General features: G+C 49.2%; 1 protein-coding gene across 1 annotated transcript in view; it reads left to right on the top strand.

Moving 5' to 3' along the window:
- The window catches only part of MMP28 (matrix metallopeptidase 28), a 25422-nt gene that overhangs the window by 545 nt on the left and 9467 nt on the right, over positions 1 to 15410 (top strand). Inside the window, exons 2-4 of the mRNA XM_014534767.1 lie at positions 3 to 35; positions 10442 to 10521; positions 10751 to 10938. Coding sequence (XP_014390253.1) covers positions 3 to 35; positions 10442 to 10521; positions 10751 to 10938 — 301 coding nt within the window. The remainder of the gene's footprint in view (positions 1 to 2; positions 36 to 10441; positions 10522 to 10750; positions 10939 to 15410) is intronic.

Below are 15410 nucleotides of genomic sequence, written 5' to 3'. Positions count from 1 at the left end.
AGCGCGCAGGCCGGGAGCTGCGCAGGGAGGCAGAGGTAAGGGGTGTGTGCGGGGCGGAGTGGGTCCGCGTGCGGGAGAGCCGCCGGAACTCCGCATTCAGGCCACCCAGCTGTCCCCTCTGAGCTGACAATCTGCTTTATCCCCTCCTTGTCACCCTTGCACACAAAGAACCTCGGGGTAGCATTCTCCCCGGTTGGGGCTGGGACCACAAAGGCACGCGGATCTGCACGGATGTTCCCGGACGGGGGAAGGAGGGAGAGACCAGATGGGACAGACAGGCCAGAGCTCAGAGAGAGGCAGTCCCCGCCCCTCACCACCGAAGCCGGGGAGACACGGCAGTTCATTCATCCGATGCCCCGAGTGTCAAACACTGTGGAGGCCCCAGAATGGTGCGGTGGGTGCGAGTGTTAGACTACTATCCAGAGCTGCTCTGAGGAGCTGTAAGCAGTGCTACTGGACTGAACTTACGAAGAGGGGGCAGGAAGGTGGCGATGAACCTTAAACATTTCCATTTTCAGTTTCCTCCTTTGGACTCAGCTGCTTGCTGTACTTTGCATAAGCGAGAACTTTTTGTGAGGTGAGAGTGGGGGTGGACTTGGGACATCTATTTTCTAGATTAAGGTGATTGTAGTAACACACCAGTGTCTTTTCTTTCTTTCCCAAAGAAGCACTTCTGTGTTCTTTTTTTTTTTTTAATCATCACCCAAGGATATTTTTTTTCCATTGATTATCAGAATCAAAGGGAAAGGGAGGCAGAGAGAGAGAGAAACATCGATGTGAAAGAGACACACATCGATTGGTTGCCTCCTGCATGTGCCCTAACCGGGACCAGGGGTGGAACCTGCAACCCAGGTATGCGCCCTGGACTGGAATCGAACCCGAGACCCTTCGGTCCGTGGGCCAACGCTCTAACCACTGAGCACCCCACCAGGACTCTATCTGTGTTCTTAGCTCTTCACAGAAATATGTCTGGGGTTCCACTATTTTAAGGCAAAGAGATGCAAATAACTTCTAAGACTTGCTCACCTAAGAGCATCATTCCTGCTCTAAAACTGCCAGTTTAGAGCTTCTCAGTATCCTCACCCCGTTTCCTGGAAGAGGCAGGCTGAATTTGGGAAACTGGAGGAGGGCCCACAGCCAGCTTCTATCGCTGCTCGGGAATATCTGGGAATGACCCTGCTTCGACAAGAAGGTCCTTTCTCAAACTCCCTTCCCTGCCCCCTTCCAAGTACTGGTCTCTTGCTCTGTGCTCTCTGCTTATGGACATTTAAGAATCATTTTGTTCTCTGAATTTAGACTCTTACAACATCAAGTGCAAAGTCCTTGTGGCCCCAGGAGACAGCTTCTGTCTACCAAGCCAAGTCCTGTTAAGAGTCCCACCCCAACTCCCCCCACGTCCAGGTCCCAGGCAGTCCTTGGCAGGAGAATAGAGACAATAGCTCGGCCGCTCATGCCTGTGGTGGCCTCAGATGGAGGGAATTTCATCTTGGGGTGTGCTTGGGGAATGTAATATCTAACAGATTGAGTCTCTTTCAGTCTATTTAACACAATTGGGATAAAGGGGGTCTTTAACTCTGAAAACAAGAAATATTTTTAAAGCATAAAAACTCTGGAAATGTGTAATAGGTGCATAGTGTCTCCATATGCCTATGCATGTACATGTGTATGTGCATATATGTAAATGGGGATGTGTATGTGCATGTGTGTATGTCAGTATGTCTATATGTGTTTCTGTGTATGGTCAATTGCATGGTCTTTGGTGTCAGACAGACCTGTGTGCAAACCATAGCTTTAACCTCTATGAACCTCAGTTTTCTTCTCTGTGCAATGGGGTTAATAATGCCTATTTCACAAGATTATTGTGTGGTTTTATTGAGATCCCTAGTTCCTAGAAAGTAGTTTATAAAAGGAAGTTGCTCTCAATGTTGTTGTTGTTAGTATCTTTATCATTATTTTAGAGAACAGAGCTTCAGATTAAAGCCCTGGCTTGGTGATTAGCTCTCCTAAAACAATGACAAATATATAAGGAAACTATTTTCAGCATTGGACAACAGACAGCACAGAGCTGTAATTCTCAGATGGTGTTGCTTTTACTATGGCTACATGACACATTACCCCAAAACTTAGTAAAGTAAAACAACCATTTATTATGTCCATTGATACTATGGTTCAGAATTTCACACAGAGCCCATCAGGGCAGCTTGTCTCTGCTGTACAGCATCTGGAGGTGGAATCATCTGAAGGCTGTTGACTCACCTACCTGGTAGTTGATGCTGGCTGTCAGCGGGGGGCCTTGTTCTTCCCCATCTGGCCTATCCACGGTGTCTCTCCATGCAGGCTAGATTGGGCTGCCTCAAAACATGGTGGCTGGGTCTCCAAGATAAGTGTTCTGAGAAGTAGAAAGGGAGAGAGAGAGAGCGAGAGAGAGCGAGCCAAGCAAAAGAAGCTGTGCCCTCCTTATGACCTAGACTGGGAAGTTAGGTATCATCACATCTGCTGGATCAGTCACAAACCCCAGGTCAAGGGGAGAGAACATGGTCCCCACAATCGGTGGGAGGAGTGCTGAAGTCACATTGTAAGAAGAGCATGGAAATGGGAAATGTCATGGTCACTTAGAGAAATACAACCATTGCAGAAGGGAACGCACAAAGTAAGCCCCATGGTCACCCCAGCTCTCTGCTCAAGTACAATTCCCTGACCGCAGTGCAGGCAGCTAGACCCCAGTAGAGCATAACTGTCCTACTGAGCTCATGGACAGATTTCAGAACATACACAGAAAGAAGTAATAAAAACAAACTGTGTGATCTTAACACATTGCGGACGGATCATGAGACTTCTTGCTTCATATTACATAGTGTTTTACAAAGTATCATACTTTAAAAAGATATTAGCTTGTAAGAACATGTAATAAATAACTTCAAAATGCAATGGGTATTTAATTTTAAAGCGTGCCTTTAACATTTACGTAAAACTTTTTTGTACTCGTTCAATAGACACTTACCTGGCCACTGGGCAAAGCTAGCAATAAAACTACTGGTCCGCCATGTGTTAAGTCATTTCCTTCACTTCGCCAGGCTGCAGTTTCCTCCACTGGAAAATAAGGGAGTGAATTTCATGTAAATGGCTTAAATGACTTTTAAGATTCTCTCTAGTGCTAACATTCTTTGGCTCTGGTGTGTGTATGTGTGTGCGCGCATGTGCGTGTGCATGGGTGTACATTTCATCTGCCTGTGTGTCCATGTCTGTGTTCCCATGTCTCTGTGTGCATGGCTGTATGTGTCTCCTGTGTGCACACAAAGTAATAAAATTGAGGGCTTTCTGGAATGGGCTTTGCCTGGGAGGAGACTCACTGCTTACAAAGCTGCATTATGAACAAGGTCATTGTCGCCCACTTAGCAAAACTCGGGCTGCTCAAACACTAGTGAGTAGGAAGGGCCTCCACTGCCCAGTTGCAAGGCTGAGGGTTAGTGAATGACATCATCGTCCTGGCCCCACTCTCATTCTCAGCCGGGCCCTACTCTGTTCTTGGGTGACACAGACCATCCCAAGGGATCTATCTACCATGTTTTGCTCAGACCTTCCTTGGAACCACAAGGCAAGTATGTGCAGGACCTGCCTCGCACGCGGTGGTCTATGCAGATCGGCACAGCCACTCCCGGTGTGCCGTTCTTCAGGAGCTGGCGAGTTTGTTCCTCCAGGGGAACATTGGAGCTTCTGTGAAGTATCCACCCCCAGATGCAGTGTCTGCTTCTCATACCCCAGAGCCATTTATTTGACTTTGTGTGAGTCAGAAACTCAGAAGCCCGGGTGTGGAAGCCTTTCCCAAGGGCTCAGCTCGGTGACTCACGGGGACAGGGTGAATAGAAGTGCAGGAGACGCTCTGGAGGGTCCCCAAGGAGCAGGAGTTGGTGGGAAAGCAGTTGTCAAGCCAGCTTGAAAACCAAGAAATTTAGTAAAAACTGCATGGTGGCCCTTGCCGGTTTGGCTCAGTGGATAGAGCGTCGACCTGCGGACCGAAGGGTCCCAGGTTCGATTCCGGTCAAGGGCACGTACCTCAGTTGCAGGCTCCTCCCCATCCCAGGCCCTGGTCAGGGCGCATGCATCCTGGAGTCCGATGTTTGTCTCTGTGAAGGAACATGCTTCGGTCCTGTTCAATACCTCTGGCTGGTCAGTGCCTGGTTTGGGGTGCGACGGAAGATGTGATCCCGGCCTCTACTGATAGCCAAGTCCACAGCCTGAGCAGCTTCTCCCCTCTGCTCTGCCGCTGGACCTGCTTGCAGAGGAGACAGAAGGGAGCCAGTGAGAAAGAGCCCAGTTTTGCCTTTTTCTTCTTTGAGGGCTGTCTCCCCAGTGGGGACGGCAGCTTGGCTCTTGCTCCTTCACTTTTAAAGCCTCTGAGTCACCTGTTAAAATGTGAAATAAAACATCCTGGGTAGGTGTCAGACAGTTCAGACTCACACACTGGTTCTGTCCCTCGCTAAGACCTTTTGCCAAGGTACTGCACTCCTCTGAGACGTACTTTCTTCATCTTCAAAATGGGAATCACAGCCGTGGTCAGTGTGCTCAGTGGTTAGAGCATTGGCCTGTGCATCAAAGGGTGCAGGTTTTGGCCCCAGTCAGGATGTGTGTGGGAGGTGACCAATGGATGTGTCTCTCCCACATTGACGTCTCCCTCTCTCTCTCTCTCACCCCCTTCCACCTTTCTTCCACTCTCTAAAAGCAATGGAAATTTAAAAAATCCTTGGGTGAGGATTAACTAAAATAAAATAAAATAAAATAAATAAGAATAAGCCCGGCAGATGTGGCTCAGTGGTGGAGCATCGACCCAGGAACTAGGAGGTCATGGTTCGATTCCCAGTCAAGGCATATGCGTTGGTTGTGGGCTCGATCCCCAGAAGAGGGCTTGCAGGAGGCAGCTAATTGATGGTTCTCTCTCATCATTGATGTTTATCTCTCTCTTCCTCTCCCTTTTTCTCTGAAATCAATAAAATTAATTAAATAAATAAGTATAAAATAAAATGGGAATAATAACCCTTGGCCTCTGTTCTTACAAGGTGATTGTGAAGCTAAAAGGTGTAATCCCCTTAAAAGCCCTGAAATAGTCAAGCACTCACGGTGCTCTTGATTACCAGAAAACAGTTTTATTTATAGGACATGCAAGGCAGAACACCAACAATCATCCCTCGAATCTTGACTTGGCTAATCATGCAAAAGATATATTAAATGATAAAACACAGTCACGTAGAGTCACTTTGAAAAGCCTAAAATCATAATGAAACATGAAATGAGCTGGAATAAATCAACATGGTAAAGCAACATGGTTTCTGTATGAACTTGCCATTTTGCAATTTTTAAATTTTTAAATGGTTTCATTTTTGCTGCTGCAATTCTTTGATATGGAGGGTGTCACAGCCACCATGTGGACTTGAGACTGGGAGCTGAGCCCTCCTAGACTTCCAGCAATAAAGCTCTGTGACTATAGAAGGAAAAATAATGTTTTGATTTTAATATATATTTTTATTGATTTCAGAAAGGAAGGGAGAGGGAGAGAGAGAGAAACATCAATGATGAGAATCACTGATCGGCTGCCTCCTGCATGCCCCCTACTGGGGATCGAGCCCGCAACCCAGGCATGTGCCCTTGACCAGAATCGAACCTGGGACCCTTAAGTCCACAGGCTGATGGTCTATCCACTGAGCCAAACTGGCTAAGGCGGGGAAAATAATGTTTTTAATGGGACAATTATCCCAAAGCATCTTCTTAGTGGATTTTCATGATGCTCCTATGAGAAGCATACGCAGTATTCTTACCCCATTTTAGACTTTTGGGCACAGAGAGGTTAAGCAATCATGTCATAGTTCACACAGAAGTAAAGCTACAATAATAGACAGACCTGGAGTATATTTTAGCTCTAATCCAACTCTCTCATTTTACAGAAGAGGGAACTAAGGCCCAGAAAGGTGCAGGCCCCACCCACGGACACAGAGCTAGCAGCAGCCCCAGGAATAAAACTCAAGACACTCAGCCCAACCAACGTGGCTCAGTGGTTGAGCCTCGACCTGTGAACCTGGAGGTCATGGTTCAATTCCCTGTCAGGCATGTGCCCGGGTTGTGGACTAGATCCCCAGAGTGGGGCGTGCAGGAGGCAGCTGATCAATGATTCTCTCTCATCATTGATGTTTCTATCTCTCTCTCCCTCTTCCTCTCTTAAATCAATACAAATATATATATTTTTTAAATGAGACTCAGCCCAGGACTCTTGTCCTGCCAGGCCAGTGACTCAGAGTTCCTGACTCAGCCCTGGATTCATTTTGCTAAACCTTATTGCAAGTCTTGCCCTGGCCAGAATCGCCCCTTCCCTCAGGCATCAAGTGGGCTGGGAGCCACACACCCTGTCATGACAAGTCAGGACGGATGCAGAACTAGAACCCCCAGAGCTCTGATTCCACTGAGCTCTCTGGGTTCCAGGGGGAACCATTTTTTGTTTTACCCAAACATCCCAGCCACTCCCAGGGCTTTCCAGAGGTGACTCCCAGGAAAGTGGCCCCAGCCACCACCAAGAGGGTGAGGCAGGTTGGCACCAGCTTTTAAACCCAAGCAGGTGAATCACCAAGGGGCACAGCCCTATGGCTTTCTCTCCACTCAGCTCCAACCGTGGGCTCCTCGGACGGGATGGGTGGAGAACAGGGAAGAGAGAAAACCTGGTGTTTGAATTGCCAGGCAGAGAGGAGCGGGCCAGGTGCTACCTCCATGAAGCGGAGCAGGAGACCACGGGTGGAGCGCAGAGCGTCCCCGAGAGGACACAGGCCCCAAGAACACCGCAGCCTGGAAGGGAAATGACTCCTCCAAGGCGGTTAGTGTCGAGCCGAGATGAAAATGAGCGCTCCACCTCCCAGTCCTGCCCCCTTTCCCAGGGTCCCTGTGCCACAGTGTCCTCTGCCCCACACCCTGCTCGGATGCAGACAGGGACGTTTCTCTCACCTTCGCAGGGGGAAACTGAGGCACAGCAGATGGGTTAGGGGCAGCTCCAGGAGCAGAGGTGCCTCAACCCTGCCTCCTCCTCACCAGGGACATAGGTCTGCCCCCCTCGACAGAACTACAGAGCACTCAGCTCTGACAGCATTCAGGAGACCCTTTCTTGTAATTAAAAACATTTTAATTAGAGGTATATTAAACATGAAATAAGTATAAGAGAGTTCTTTGTTGTTGTTGTTGTTAATCTTCACTCAAGGATATTTTCCCATTGATTTTTTTTTAAGAGAGAGTAGAAGGGAGCAGTAGAGACAGAGAAACATCGATGTGAGAGAGAGACATCAATTGGTTGCCTCCTGCACGTGCCCCAACTGGGGCCAGGATTGAGGCCGCATCGGAGGTACAGTACCCTTGACCGGAATCGAACCCACAACCCTTCGGTCTGCAGGCCCATGCTCTATCCACTGAGCCAACCCATCTAGGGCTATAAGGGAGTTTTAAAGTCCTGATAATCTCCATAATAATACTTCAGGGCTTTTATGGAAATATAAAATGTCAAATTCTTAAGATTTCTCTTTCTCATTCTTTTGGTGTCTTTTGGCTGGTGTGAACACATGCTCACTGCTTCCTGGGAATTCAGCTATGCCTGGCAACCCACAGGGTCCCAGAGACAGTCAGGAGAAAGGACTTCTCAGGACTTCCCCTCCTGTGGACCCTTGGAAAATACCTCCACCCCCATCCTGCCCTCCACCCCACCTTGCCTGCCAAAGTACCAGGCACAGGCCCAGCCAGGAAACAGGAGACGCCGCTAGTCAATTTCCCCTCCCTTCTCCCCCTCTGTCCAAGGTTTCATAGTTCCAGAACTGGAGCCAACTCCCTGATAAGGGCTGGGTGGGTTTGGGGGAAGAGGCACAGGGAGTGCCAGCCTGTTGGCCTGTGACCCAGTCTCTTCCAAATCACTCACTCAGCAAAACTGCTTCTGCGGAGACATTCATTCCCTGGCTTCCTTTAAAAAGCCGCTCTCTCCATCCTCACCAGGGGAACGGGAAGAGGCGAGGAAGAGAGCCAGGCACCTGGCTGGGTGAGGCGATTCTGGGATGGAGCACCTGAACTGAGAGCGGAGGTGTAACTGCCTTCTTCAGGGCAGTTCCCATCTCACAGATGGGTTGCATTCTACTAGTGAAAGTCTGTTGTTAATTTTCCCTGTAAGTCAAATCAGCTAGATAAACTGTTTATTGAGCATGAACTATACTGGGCACGATGTTGGATGCCCACTGCTTTATTTAATCCTTCTCAGAATCCAGTGGGGGTTCCTCTTGTTCTCACATTGTGGCTGAGGAAATGGAGGCCCAGAGAGGTGACGTAATTTGTCCCTGGCCATCCAGCAGGGTCAGGGTTGGGAACAGAGTCTGGATTCCAAGCCCAGGGGCTATTCCATGATGCCACACTATTTTGAGCAGTAAATAGTCTTCCAGATTAAGCCACAAGAACTCCTTTAATCCATTATGCATCCCAAAATAGTGTACGTGTGCAAAGGGAAAATAAAAAACAATAGGGCTGAAATTCTAACAAATTAGTGCAGAACAATAAAACAGACTTGGGTAGTGTTTAGTTGTCTAGAATACGGGTTCCTTGTGGAAAGTGGCTTTAATGAGAAGAGGACATGGAGGTTGCTAACGATGGGTGTAATGAAATCCACGAAGAGGAGGCTGGATACTTGCAAAGGCTTAGGGGCTTGGGGTCCTGGCTCAGTGTCTAGTTTCATTCCCATTATGTGCCTTTTTCTTGAGGCAGCAGCTATGATTGGAGTTGATCTGAGTTAAGAAATGCAGCAAAGGCCCTGGCCGTCGTCCCGTACACCAACAGGTTGAGGGTTTGATTCCGGGTCAGGGCACATTACTGGGGTGCAGGTTTTTTGTTTTTTTTTAAATATATTTTATTGATCTTTTACAGAGAGGAAGGGAGAAGGATAGACAGTTAGAAACATCGATGAGAGAGAAACATGGATCAGCTGCCTCCTGCACACTCCCCACTGGGGATGTGCCCGCAACCAAGGTACATGCCCTTGACCGGAATCGAACCTGGGACCCTTGAGTCCACAGGCTGATGCTCTATCCACTGAGCCAAACCGGTCAGGGCTGGGGTGCAGGTTTGATCCCTGTCAGGGTACATACGGAAGGCAACGATTGATGTTTCTCTCTCACATCTCCCTCTCTCTCTCCCTCTCTTTCTCAAAATCAATAAATAGCCCGGCTGGTGTGGCTCAGTGGTTGAGCAATGACCTATGAACAAGGAGGCCACGGTTCGATTCCTGGTCAGGGCACATGCCTGGTTCCTGGGTCAACTCTCAACTGCTGAGCCACACCAGCCAGGCATGTCTCATTCTTTAGGACTCTCACATCAAATATCAGCTCTTCAGAGGGGGCTTCCCTGACCTCCTCATGTAAAGTTTCTAAGTTGTTCTCAATCACATCACCCGGTTTCTTTTCTTTATAGCATCAAACTTTCTCCTTTATTTGTTATCTGTGCTTTTTATTGTCTGTCTCCGTCCACAAGTGTACATATAGGTTCCTTTAAGAGTGTCTTGTTGACTATTGCACCTGGCAAAGTACCTAGTACATTGTATGAATAATCAAACAAATGAATGAAAGGAAGTTGCAGGTTTCGAATTCAAAAAGTGCTTCTCTAGAGAGTTACGGTTTCATATAAACCATAGGGTTGAAGTTAAGGGCATTGTTCTTAAATATATCTGCATTTGGGAGGAGGGTAATTGTTTAGGGAGTAGCCAGAATTAGGTGATTAATTCCCAACCCATGCTTGGCAGAGCCTTCAGGGGATCAGCTCAACTCCTGATCAATATGGAAATGTTCTTAAAGAGATGACATGTGTCAGGAGAAGAGTTGAGGCATATAGATAACGTATATTTACATAAAATTATAAGAGCTACTCTGCATGGAGCCCGTGCTAGGTGATAGGTACTGTGGTAAGTACTTTATATTTACTGCTGTGGTGCATTCACACACACACACACACACACACACACACAACCTGTAAAGTAGATACCATTTCTAAATCCATGTTACAGTTGAGAAACCAGTGATTTAGGGAAGTAGCTTGCTAACTGGGATTCAAACCCAGGCAGGCCTGACTCCAGAGCCCATAACCCTACTGTCCTCTGACAATGCCAGGAGATACTCAGGGCAGGGACTGCGTGGCCAGTGTTAGAAATAAAGAAGCTAAGGTTCAAAAGTAATGAGTGACTTGCTCAAGACCATCCCTAGTCCTTGGTGGCCTGGGACGAAGTCCAGGTCCTGACTTTGATGCCAGGGCTCTTTCTGCTGTAGCTCATAGACCCTGTTGGGACGAGGGGTGAGACCAGGCACGATGTATGTGCCATGGACACTTGGAGATCAAGGGAGGGGAAAGGATGCCACACCGTGGGAAAAGCTGATGCTCCTCTCTCCCCCAGGCATTCCTGGAGAGGTATGGATACCTCAGTGAACAGGCCCCCGAAGCTCCCTCCTCCACGCGATTCAGCAATGCCATCAGGTAGGATGGAGGGCTATGAGGGTTTGGGAGTGCTGGGTATAAGCTTAGGGCATCTCCTCCCTCCTGGGGGAAGGCTGCCCCCATGTGTGTTGAGGGGGCCATGCTCCATTGTTCCTCTCCCCAAACCCCCACTCCCACCTGCCCCAGCCTCCTGCTGTATCCAGGGAAGCTCCCCGATCTCACCACCCACTCTCCCTTTGTGGTCCTTTATCTCACTTCCTCCTGACAGGGAGTTCCAGTGGGTGTCCCAGCTGCCCATCAGTGGCGTGCTGGACCCTGCCACCCTCCACCAGATGACACTGCCCCGCTGTGGGGTTGCAGATACTGATAGCCAGGCAGGCCGGACTGAGAGGGTCAGCGCCCTGTTCGCTGGACGCCGGGCCAAAATGAGGCGTAAGAAACGCTTTGCAAAGCAAGGTGAGCACTGTGGCAATCTAGCGAGGATGGGATTCCCCACCATCCTGAAGCCCCATGGCCAGAAAAAGGGCTCCACCTCGGCCTGGGCTGTGTCATAACCTCTTCCCTAGGGTGGGGGAGGGGAGCACAGTGGACAAATAGGACCTCTGGTACTTGAGGACCATGTTTGTGAACAAAGACCTTTACATCAGAATGATACCTATGCTGATGAATTTTCATCGTGCAAGTACTGTCCAGAGCGAACCCCATCAAGCCCACTTAATTTCTTGGTCAATTTGCTATGCAGGGCAGTTAAGCTGTTGCCAACACTTTTCTTTCTATTTTACTGGAGTTATTTTCATCAGAATCGGTTCTTTTTCATAAGAATTATCCAACAAAGATGGGATTCATCGATCAGTTTGATTTTGTCCATACTACATTTTCAGTAGCTTGATTGAAATATAATTCACATGCCGTAAATTCACCCATTGAAAGCATACAATCCAGTGGCTTTTAGCATATTTGCAGAATTGTGCAACCATCATCACAATCTAATTGCAGAACATTTTCATCACCTCAAACAGAAACCCCATGCCCATGAGCAGGCACTCCCCACTCCCCCTCCCCCAGCTCCTAGCAACCATGAATCTACTTTCTGTCTCCATGGATTTGCCTATTCTGAACATTTCATCATAACACATTCCTCCTGTTATGATTTAGTTGTAGGTTTTTTTTCTTCCCTTCACTTCTTCCTCCTTCTTTGGCCAAATCCAGTCTCCCGGGGTCAAAGGTTACTGATCTAAGATTTATAAAGATTTTATTCTTCTGTCAATTCTTCATCAGTAACAAGTTTTGCAGTGTGTGATTTTAACATTGTGATTGTTTTTACTAAGTCTAATTTTCTCTGATCAACTTCTGCAATTTTCAAGATTCCTAACAAAATGGGGTTGTTTGGTCAGCTTTTTACCTGTCATGAATTTTACTGTGAGCCCTTGGGGCTATGGTCTCTTTGAATTTGCATTAACTACCTTTACCGACAATATCCACTGGGAACTAGGACAGAAGGCACATCGTTTGTTTTTATTTCTTAGCTAGTCCAAAAGGAAAATGAGGGCATTTCCCCTCAGCTGTTGGAGGATGGCCATTTCCAGGTATTCGCCAATCCAGTTCAGCTGTGTCTACACTCCCAGCTGCCCCGGGTCCCCAGTGCTGACACTGTGTCCTGGGCAGCAGAGGAGAAGGACCAGGCATGAGCACAGGAGGCCCTGGTAGAGCAGGAAGAGTGACGTTCCTGGAGTCGGGCTCTGGGTTCAGCTGTGTGACCTGAGCTGAGTCACTTTGCTGTTTCCTCATCTGAGTCACGGGCCCTTTTAGGTTGCAAAGGAGAGATGAGCCCTGACAACCAAGGGGAAGGGCTCGCCCTGGCCAGTGTGGCTCAGTTGGTTGGCGCGTCATCCCATATATTGAAAGGGGGCAGGTTGGATTCCCTGTCGGGGCACATGCCCGGGTTTCAGGCTGGATTCCCAGTAGGGGGTCTGCAGGAGGCAGCGGATCAAGGTTCCACTCTCACATTGATGTTTCTCTCCCTCTCCCTTCTTCTCTCTTTAAAATCAGTTTTAAGGGGGTGGGGGGGGGGCGGGTTGTGAGAATACAGCGAGCGGAAAAGGGGGCAGCCCCAGACACAGACTCAGCAGCAGCACTTCCAGGCTAGATTCCATGGAGATTTGGGACGATGCCTCTTGGACGTTCAGGGCATGACCTGAGCACCCAGGATGCTTCCTTCCAGCAGCACCTCATCTTCTCGTGCCCAGAGGGAGAATCTGATGGAGTGTCTGTCTGTCACTGTCCAATGTGGAGCCTCCCTTTTAGACAGAGAGTTGGGCTGAGGCACCTCTCAGGCAGGTGGCTTCACCCCGCCAGCCTAGCCCCGTTTCCTTGTCTGACCCCTGGTCCAGGCAGTGGCCGGGTTACACAGAGAATTTCCCTCTCGGTCACAACATGACTTCACTTCCCTTCCCTCCTGGGTGGGAAGATATTCCCTAGAAGGAAGTTGTAGGTTTGGCAGGCACTGAGCACTTCCTAAGCCTTAGGAAAGAAAATGTAATAGTAACAGCTAACACCTATTGAGCATTGATGACGTGCCAAGCACAGTTGTGAACAGATTAACTCATTTTCTCCCGTAACAACCCTATGAGATCGGTACCATTATTATCCTCACCTACAGGTAGGCAAGCTGATGGACAAAGAGCTTAGGCAACTTTCCCAGGGCCAAATAGCCAGAGTGTAGCCAAGCCTTCTTGTCATTGGAGGATTAAGTGAGATTCCAGATGTGGAAAACCCCAGAATATGGGTAGGTGCTTTAAAAATTTTATGGATTCCGAAGCCAGTGACTTTTCATTATGTGGGCGAACGCTGTGCTGATGGAGCTGGGCTCCAGGGTAGGATTGCCAGATACAATGCAGGATTCCCAGTTGAATTTCAGTTTCAGATCAACAGCAAATAATTGTTTTGTTTTTACTTCCTTATACTAAAATAATTACCTGTTGACCTGAAGTTCAGGTTTAACCAGGCATTCTGTATTCTCATTTGCTAAATCTGGCAACCTTATTCCAAGCACCTGCTCCCCTCGGCCCCTACAGGGCTGATTTTCAATCCCCTACCCCCTCACAGAGCTGGCGGGGTGGGGAGCACAGGGGTGGGAATGGGTAACTACTGAGCACCCAGCGCGTGCCAGGCAGCTTCGGGTTGCTATTTCACTTCTACTTTGCAGATAAGGAAACCGAGGCTTGGGGAGATTCTATCATTTGTTGTGTAAGGTTGTAAGCAAAGGTACTGAGATTCCAACCCTTGTTCTCTCCACAGTAGCAGTTTGCTGTTGGGAGTCAGGACTGTAGCTCGGGTCCTGCCCAAGCAAGGAATCTAGCCCTCCTCCCTCCCCAACTCTTTTTCCTTTTCTCTTCCCTTTTGGTATTTTTTTAATCTATTTTTTTAAATCCTCACTGAGGATATGTTTTTATTGACTTTAGAGAGAGAGAGAGGAAGGGAGAGGGGGAGAGAGAGAGAGAAACTTTGATGTGAGAGAGAAACATTGATCAATTGCCTCCCGTACCCACCCCAACCAGGGATCAAACCCAAAACCTGGGTGTGTGCCCTTACCAGGAATCCAACCAGAGACCTTTTGGTGTACGGGATGATGCTCCAACCAACCGATCCACACCAGTCAGGGCCCCTTTTAGATTTTAGATCAGGGGTGTGGGGTGCAATGCCAGGTGCTATGGTGGCCTGGGGGTTGCCATGGAAACAAGCCAGGCATTTGGGATGGGGCCTGCCTGCTCCAAAGACACAAATCTGGAAGAAGACAGGGGACAGGGCTCAGGCTGCTGGCCCCGCAGTTCCTTCCTTCCTGGCAGGCACACCGACAGCCTACCACCCTGCTCCCCCACAAGGAAAATTGGTCATTTTCTCTCAATTCCTGTTCCTAGTTGTCTCCCTATTCCCTGCCCACCCCTCAGCTGCACAGAGGATTTTTATCCTTTTATCCTTCGCGCTGTCACCTTCACTGACCACGCAGAGTGAGAGAATTGCCCCCCTCCTTGTTCCCTGTCTTTGGAGTGAGGGGCACCCTAGCTGCAAAGGCTGAAGGAGCTGCTTCACAGTTTTCTAGGAGCCTGAAGGTTGGGGGTGGGGAGAGGGAGTCTGGGGTTGGTTAGGCCAGCCCCTCACCCCCACCCCCACCCAGTACCCAATGCACTAGAAGTGCTAGTGGCAGCGCTTCTGGACGCCAGGCCTCCCCTCTCCCTTCGAATTCTTCCCTCTTCCCTCCCCGAGGGTTGGTCACTGCCTGGGACGGGTTGGGTGGCTGCCAGGCCAAACAGGCCCAGGAGGCAGCATTCCCTTGAATGGAGCTTGGCTCAGGGGTGGGAGAAGGGACATTCCCCTCCCCCACTTCCATGGGGGATGGGGAGAGGGAAAGGGTGCTCAACTCCTCTGCCCTCTATGACCCTCCTTCCATCCAGAGAATGTGAGCTCTCGCAGAGCCCCTGCTCTGACCCAGAGGAGTGACGTACAGGCACATTTATAAGCCTCGAGTCTTAGCAAATGTGTCTGCTTACCCACGCAGAATGGAAAATGCACCGAATTAGGTGTCAGGGCCTGGGCTCCTACTCAGTGTGTGACCCTGGGGGCAGTTCCTCCCCTGGTCTCAGAGCCCCAAATAGAGGAGAGGTTGACTAAGGAGATGGCTGAACCCCCACGACTTCAATCCTCTTGCCAGGACCTCCCTGGGACAAAGGGGCAGGAGGCCCGAACCTTCAACTGCCCCGCCCTCAAGGGGAGAGGAGGCTGTGCCCACTCACCTGGTGTCCCAGCATAGTCAAACCTGCCCTGCCCGCTGTCACCCAGGCCCCAGGGATTTGGTCCATTTGGGAAACTGAGGCCCAAAAGACATGACTCTGTGTGTTCCTGAGCCCAGAGTCCTGCCTCCAAGCAGTGAG

Source organism: Myotis brandtii, unplaced genomic scaffold, assembly GCF_000412655.1.
Source record: "Myotis brandtii unplaced genomic scaffold, ASM41265v1 scaffold1327, whole genome shotgun sequence".
NCBI classification, from domain to species: domain Eukaryota; kingdom Metazoa; phylum Chordata; class Mammalia; order Chiroptera; family Vespertilionidae; genus Myotis; species Myotis brandtii.
This window is presented reverse-complemented; position numbering and strand designations above follow the sequence as displayed.